We start from the raw sequence: 8,442 nt of genomic DNA on the forward strand, positions 1-8,442 counted from the left end.
GGTGCCTCTTTGTCCAACACCTTCGTATTGTTGAGCGTTCAACGCTCGATTAGCAATCAAAGTCTTTGCTGCCGTGGGGGTCTTGTCCACCAAGGCTCCTCCCGCCGAAGCATCTAGCATTTGTCGTTCGATTGGTAGAAGTCCCTCGTAGAAGTATTGTAGAAGAAGCTCCTCCTTCATTTGATGCTGTGGACAAGAAGCAACAAGAGATTTAAAACGTTCATAATATGTAGGAAAAGACTCACCTTCTTCTTGTTGAATTCCACTTATCCTTTTTCGTAGGAGGATGACTCGAGAAGTTGGGAAAAACTTCTCCAAGAAAGCTCGTTTCATGCTCTCCCAAGATGTGACCGTTCCGGGAGCTAATTCATACAACCAATCTTTCGCCTTTTCCAAGAGAGAAAAGGGAAAAGCCTTCATCTTCAATATACTCCCGTCGACATTGATTGGAGTCATGCTTGAACACACTACCTCGAATTCTTTCAAGTGCTTGTTAGGATCCTCCATGGACAACCCATGGTACTTCGGAATATGGTGGAGCAAACTCGACTTTAACTCAAATTCTTCGGTCTTTCCTTGGGCAGCCGCCGGATATTGAATACATAGAGGTGCGGCATTGTCCAATCCCGAAGCCGAGAGCTCCTTGATTGTACGATTGTCTTGTGCCATGACTGTCTCAACTTCACCCACTTGAGCCGTGGGTTCCTCTTCCTCAATCTCAACTTCGGCTTCCGAATTTGAACTTGATTCACTAGGTTCTGGATTCTTCCTCTTTCGTCTCAACTCTCGTTCAAAATCGTCGTCAAAGTCCAAGATGTGTTCACGAACCGGATGAGAGCTCCGAGTCATAAACTAGTACCTAAAAACAAGAAACAAAAACAAAGTAAAAATCTGGACTCAATTAAAACAAATTGAAATAATACAATCCAAGGGATTAGCAACTTTGCTAATCCCCGGCAACGGCGCCAAAATTTGATGTGAAAATTATGTTGACACTCAAATTAACCCTCTTTTTATCAATTGTAGCAAAGTATGTAAGTAGGGATCGTTCTAAACCGGGGATTAGGAGGGATTGCAAAATCACTTGAAAACAGACTCAAATACGTAAAAACAAGTTTAAAACACTAAACTAAACTCAAAGAATGCAAAACTAAACTTTAAAACACCAAAACAAACCAAAAGACTCAAAACAGCCCAAAAACACTCTAAACTGCCTTAAAACCACAATCTGGGCAGTTTTGAACACTAGACTCAATCTTGGACGAAAATTGGTTTTATCTTGACCTAAGACACTTAAAAACACAAACTAAAGTGATTTCTAACTACTATGACTCAACTAAGTAAAGGGGGATTGATTTTGGACGAATTTAACTTTGAAAACAGAAACTTTGAAAATAAACTTTGACAAAAACGTTTTGATGAAAACTAAGATGGTGAAAAGCTAGTTAGAAGGTTCCTTCTCCACACATGAAACATATGCATACGACTCGATTTCCAATTACTCTTTCAACAAACCTTGAATGACAATGCCCCAAATTAACTAGATTGACCAATTAATTCTCAGATTTCCCTAGATTCATTGAATTGAATGGGATACGCATTACAACCAAATTATTCTTATCAAGGACCCTAACTATGGAATACGCATGATAGAGACACATATCAAAGATCATTAAGTTCAATGGAGATCATAAGCATTGACGAGGCATTCATAACTATGGGATACGCATGTTACTCTTGCCTAGGATTTACTTAACACAATCGTGACTAGCGACTTTTACTACTTATGAATATAAGTTAATAACGATTAGGTGAAATTCCCTTATACTCTAGCATCAAATTCATGCATGCAAACTAAGTGTCGACCCTCAATCAACATACATAAACATGTTATCAATCAAATAGATAAGTAAACCACATTCGCGATTCATGAAATCATAATTGGAAGAAATCAAGTCATATAAAACATATGATCATGGCTTTGAATTCCCCTCTAACTATAAAGAAATTAGTTCCTCATGTTCGCAAATACACAAAGACAAATAAATTTAAACATTGACATAAAGATAGAAAACACCTAGAAACGCTCCACAATCCAAGCTCCTTGAATGGCATGCACGGCTCCAAGTTGTCTTCCTTCTTCTCCTTGCAAACTCACGGCACAAGAGGTATGAATGGTGAATGGTGTAGTGAAAATCTGGTAGAGGGTGGTGAATGAATAGGTGCGGCAATGGGTTGTATATATAGGCTGAAAATTCACATTCCTAGGTAGCAAAGGACAAGGTTTTAAAGGCCTAATTTGCATAGGATAATAACATCCAATCCTATAAGGAAAACAAGTCAAAAACCCAAAGGGATTGGGAGATAAGATGCAGCACAAAGAGTGTGAAATGATAAGGCTTCTAGAAACCAAAATCCTAAAGGAAATAAGGTAGAAAATTCGGCACAAAGTTAGGGTTCTAGAAGGATAATACAAGGCAGATTTTTAGGGGTTTCTAGAAAGGTTCTAGGCGCCCTTTTGTGTAGGATAAGGTTAGGTCTTCTAGAAATCCCATTTTAAGCATCCTAATCTAGTTAGAAACCCCCCTAATTGGCTGAAATGTGGATAGTTTAGGATAAGATAGGATAGGATGAGGTTTATTTGAATAAGATAAGCTAAGATAAGGTTATGGATGAGGTTTTGGATAAGATACCTTATCTTGAGCTGATTCTTTAGCTTTAATTCTTCTTCTTCATGTAGGAAACCTTGCTTGAGTAGGAAACTTCATACATCTAGGAATCCATCTTCAATTAGGACTCCTATATTGATTAGGAATCCCAATTCATTTAGGAATCCTTCATTCAAGCCATTTCCTTCTTCAACTAAGAAACTTTGTATCTTCAATTCTTCAACTTTGAAACGCCTTCCTAGCTTCACCAATTCCTCAAATTCGTCTATCCCTTGTGCCTCATGTGCATGAACTCCATTTTAGCCCAATTTTGCTCCAAAATGCTCCAAATTGCATCCTTTTGCTCACTTTGTCTCTAAAACCTGAAAACACATGAAAATAGCTTAAAAGACTAACTTAACTAAGAAAACACAACATAAATGCATAAGAACTAACTAACTAAGGAACATAAATATGCTCCTATCACTTTCTATGAAAAAGTTCAAATACTAACTACTAAAGCTTTGGGGATAGGCAAGCCTATTGATGAAATACCATTGTTCAGAAAATCTTGAGATCCTTGCCTAAGAGATTCATGGCTAAGAAGGCTGCCATTCAAGAATTTCAAGATTTGAATGAGATCAAACTTGGAAAACTAGTGGGCAAGCTTATCACTTAGGAAATTGAGCTAGATATGGAGAAGGATGATACTAAAAAATGGAGAGATGTTGCTCTCATAATGTTGAAAATGCTAAGGTTATGATTATAACTTGTGAGCAAACTCCAGAAGATGATCTTGCCTTGTTTGTCAAACAATTCAGAAGAATTCTCAACAATAAAGGAAGGGAGATAAAAAAGGTTGGGGAGTCCTCTAGGAACTCAAAGTACCAATCACGTGGAAAGTTCACTTTTGGTAGGAAACAAGGAATGATTACAAGTAGAAGGGACAAATCTTCATCTGGAGAATCAGGTATCTGCTTTTCTTGTGGTGGTAGTGGACATTGTGCTGCTGAGTGTGCAAACAACAGGTAGGCAAGTTAGAAAAGGGACAATGCAATGATGGTTACTTGGAGTAAAAGTGATGATGGGTCTGTGCATTCTGATGAGTCATCAGACGATAAAGAAAAAATTGTTGCTTTTATTACTCCAATGGAGTCCAACGAAGGAAGTGTCTCTAACTGATGATGATCTAGTGTGGAATGACAATAAGGAGATGACTTATGATGAATTATGCATTTAGTATGACACTCTTTTTTATCAGACTTGTACCACAAGAGTGGAGAAGATTGAGATACCAAGAAGGTTGCTCAGTTGCAGAAAGAAAACAGGTCTCTTCGTTTGGTCATAACTGAACTGGATAAAAAGATTGGTTATCTTTAGGCAGAAGTCGAGGAGCTGAATGAGAATGATTCTCCTTATAATGACAAAGATGAAAAAGATGATGAAATTGCTACTCTTGAAGCTCAAGTTCAAAACCTGTTGGAATCTCAAGAAAACTTGATGAATCATATTCATGTGTTGAAAGTAAATAATGATTTATATCATGAGACTAACCGAAAACATTTGCTTGAGTTGAATGAGGCAAATGACAAGGTTATTCATCTTACCATTGGCTCTGAAAATATTGACAAGATGCTGAGCCTTGGAAAACCACATGGTGTCAATAGTGGTATTGACTACATGGAAAATGGCTCAAGCTCAATGGGCACCAAATCAAAATTTGTGAGAGAATCTTTTTGTGTGGCACCTCAAGTCAATCCAAGTTCGAAGACTAGTTTATTCCCACATGTCATCACTGTGGTGAATTGGGCCACATTCATCCTAAGTTTAGGAAACTCCACTCTAGGAAGAATGATACTTTGAAGAATCAAGTGGTCGACTAGTCAATGAAGTCAAAAGAATTGCTCAACTTGTGCAGCCATCCAGTATGGAAAATATGAAACCTCGCTTACCTACCTTTTTTCCGTTGACCTCTTTACCTAACTTGTCTGCCCTCTATTAGCACCACATCGTTCACCAACAAGATCTATACTGTCACACCCATCTACTTGCTGAGTTCCCCACCACTTCCTTTCCTTGCATGCTCGCCACCCTGTCCGCCATGGATGACATATTTGGTACTAGTTCTTAAAGATATTTGATAGGTATCTTAGGGTTTGTGCTGATTTGAGGCTTTCCGTATTTTTAATGGGCTTGGCTCATACTGTAATTATTGAAGTTGAGCCTTGCCCAGTTAGGTGCTTTTGCATTTCTTTTTCGGGGCTTATGTACGCTTTGTTTTCTAATCTAAATAATGAGGTATTCTGCTACTTATTACTACAACCTCGTGATATTCTTTTTAACTTAAAAATGAGAGATCTTATATTTAAATATTGTAGATGGCAAATTTGATACCAAATTAGGTTATCCATTATATGATTTAACTGAACTTTCTCTTTCCTTAGTGTAAAAATACCGATGCATTAAAAAAAAAAAAAACAATAGTTAACTATTCTTGACACAAAAAAAAGTTTAAAAAAAAACAGGAACAAAGAAAAAAGATAAAAAGAATAAAGAATAAAAAATGAAGATAAAAGAAAATGAGAAGAGATTTTGGTCCATATAAATTGACTAGGTTCTGCTTCTGTCTATTTATTTTCAATTGTCGCAATTTAAGTCATGCAGCAATTTGATTTAGTTTTTAGTTTGTAATTTTTTGATTTGGTAAAAGATTAATTTCATCAACAATAAAGAGTAACGTTCCCACAAACCAAATACCCCGACCCCCATCAACAACAAATATGGAGGAAAAAGAGGTTATAGCATATAGAAAATGCCTTTTCCATAAAATATTCTATGCATGAATAATATACTTTACCAAAATTTATTTCCATAACCAGCTTTAGAGCACATAATTCAGGCCAAACACACTGTAAGAGAAGCTCCAACCAGAGAATATTTTTCAGCTTTGCTCCTCAGCACCTGCAATTTCCCTCTCCTCGGCTGCAGCGGCCATCAAATCATCAAAGTTTTCTGCCTTCCCAAGTACTATCTCAATCTAAAACCAAAAGAATACATCAATATTAACAAAATGGAATACTTGGTAGGGGACAGGAAGGACAGACTCGATCCCATCATGAATGTGACCGCTCTACAACTTGAGCTAGAAGGCCTCACAAAAATGGTACTACTCTCATGATTAAGTTGGAAAACAAAGTTGACAATATGTCCTACACCAAATAGATACCAAATACAATTTGAAAGCACGTTTTTGCTATAAGGTTAAAAAAAATGTAACTGCAAATACCCATACATAATATATGAAATGACAACCCTACTGGGATTTGGAACGACACTCAAAATACATGTAGAATGGACCCCCCCCCCCCCTCTTAAATCTCACACAGCAGCACACTGCCAACACATGAATAGATGGTCAGTGACAGAACAAGCATTTCTTTTCAAATTAGCAATCTCCGAAAAAGTGCACCGTCCTGGCAAGGTGTATAATTTTGTCATTCATACCACATTTATGCTTTTCTTAAAACCAATACAGTTTGGCATGTCCACATAACAACTTCACCAAGCCATATTAGCCCAATAACATAAATGCAAACTGATGTTTATGAATCAAACAAATCCAATAGGGCAACAATAATTGTAAAAGGATCTCTCCACTCAAAACAAACAGAAACCCAAACAGACGTTTCAGATGAGATTCAGAACTCATTCTATAAATTGAGGACAAATGACTGGCTATTTGACATTAGAAGATCACATTGGCATACCTTGGCTTTTTGGACTGGCCTCCCCCTGGAATCATCCTTAATGTCAACAGTTGATGTCATGATTTCTGCTTTCACGTCCCAGAATATAAGTAAACTTCATAGTTTGATAGTTTATTTTTGAAAAGCGGAAAAGAAAATAGAAGTCTCACTTTTCTCAACTGCCAGCCCATTGTTTTTCAGAATTTCTGCAATTGTAACGACCGTGGCAATAGCTGCAGCAGTACAATGAGATATTAATCCTTGCATCAGCTTTAATACTAGACAAATCATACCTATAATCAAGAACTACAATATTCATGATAAAAAAACATCTCAATTCCAAATGTGGCAACATAACAGAACGGGAATGTGCTGCATTTGACTGGATTTAAAACACATCTCCACAAGCCCCCCCAACCCCCAAATGGGAATGGGTAATGGATTCCAGAATCACAATCTACAAAATAAATGCTGCTTTAGAGTAACCCTGCTAGGTTGCCTAGCCTTTCTTCAGATAACTTGGTCACTAAACATTTCCATTTGTCCCTTACAACTACCAACTAAACATTTTACCCAAAGCCACCTTATCTTGTTTCCCAATCGGGAGCAAATCTGTTTCTACGAGTATACGTTCAAATGGTAAAGAGTTATTTCCTTGGTAATTGTTGTGAGCATCGTGCTAAGCACAAGCAAGAAAACTTAAGCATAAGCAATCAACAAACTGGAAAGAGCAACAAAAGGCTACTTTTTCCATATAAAGACATCTACTCATGAACTATTCGATTCAAGTTCTCAATACAAGAAAGCAGGTTATTACGACATAATGGCTCAATAAATTAGTAACCATTCTCTTCCCACCTTAGGCAGACAAAAAATAGACACAAAATAGCAAGTCATCATAGCTTGTTCAGAAACTAACCGAATCAACACGTATACAAACAAACTATGCTAAATTTCAGTTGTCTTCCAGAACTTCGTTATGAACGTCAACGTTTTCATGATTCCAGGGTAATGTCTAACTGGATACCTTAACATGGCACACAACACAGAGATCTACACACACATAGTGCTTAATGAGATAGAAGCAGCTGAAGTGTCATACCCATTCCCAAAGCGGAGAGCTCCACCTCATTGTACTGTTGCATATACCTCTGCAAAACAATTAAATGCCATAAACATACTATTTATTAATAAATAAAAATTGAAAATAATCAACAATTATTCCGAAACACTTGGAAAAAAAAACTGCCGCTGCGTCTATGTCAACCGAAAACATTTATTTCCAGGTAAATCCCAATTTCTTCCCAAATTAACCAGAAAACTCAAATTTCAGCAGAATCAAAGCAATTGATAAAGAAATAAAAGAAACCCAGAAACCAAATAAGGCATACAAGCATATATATAGACAGAAAATTAAGAACAGGGTAGGGATTAGGGTTTACCTTGGCAAGATTAACATAGAAGAAGAGCGGCTTCTTGGTATTTGAGACCTGAATTCGGTTCTTCTTGTGCGAATCGGAGGCGTTGATGGTGATGTTGTTCACGCCGTCAGTGATCTCCTCCATTGCAATTGAGAGAACAGCTTCAAAAACCCTAACCCTAAATCCCTTTTGACTACTCTCTCTCCGATTTCTCTTTCTAAATTTGTTCTTCATTATATTTATGGGCCTAAAAGGACCAAAAAGGACACGGTCCGAAGACAGGGCACAAGCATCCGTGGAATTAATTTGTGTTTTATTTTTTATTGTTTGGTCTTTTACTAAATAAATCAGTCACTTTTTTTTTTGTTTGGGGTACATCGATATTTTATACTTAAAGAAGAGGGAGTTTGACAAAGTCACACAATGGGTAACCTAATTTGATATCGAATTCGCCATTCACAAGATTCGAACCTAAGACATCTCATTTCCAAGTGAAAAGGAATATCACCAGACTGTACTACAGTTTAGTGGCATTCCAGTTCATTTGTAAGTGAGAAATCTTAGGTTCGATTTTGCCAAAGACGAATTTGAACCACATTATTAGTAACTCATTGTGAGGCTAGAGAT

General features: G+C 37.1%; 1 protein-coding gene across 1 annotated transcript; it reads right to left on the minus strand.

The window, feature by feature from the left end:
- Positions 1 to 5,429: 5,429 nt before the first annotated feature.
- On the minus strand, positions 5,430 to 8,043 carry LOC126583972 (uncharacterized protein At2g34160-like). Its single transcript, XM_050248539.1, has 5 exons — positions 7,837 to 8,043; positions 7,497 to 7,545; positions 6,565 to 6,627; positions 6,416 to 6,480; positions 5,430 to 5,685 (listed from the first exon to the last, which is right to left on the minus strand). Exons 1-5 carry the CDS (start codon positions 7,957 to 7,959, stop codon positions 5,590 to 5,592), a joined length of 396 nt encoding a protein of 131 aa, XP_050104496.1. The 5' UTR covers positions 7,960 to 8,043; the 3' UTR covers positions 5,430 to 5,589.
- Positions 8,044 to 8,442: the final 399 nt, after the last annotated feature.

The sequence above is a fragment of the Malus sylvestris genome, chromosome 9, assembly GCF_916048215.2.
Source record: "Malus sylvestris chromosome 9, drMalSylv7.2, whole genome shotgun sequence".
Taxonomy (NCBI): domain Eukaryota; kingdom Viridiplantae; phylum Streptophyta; class Magnoliopsida; order Rosales; family Rosaceae; genus Malus; species Malus sylvestris.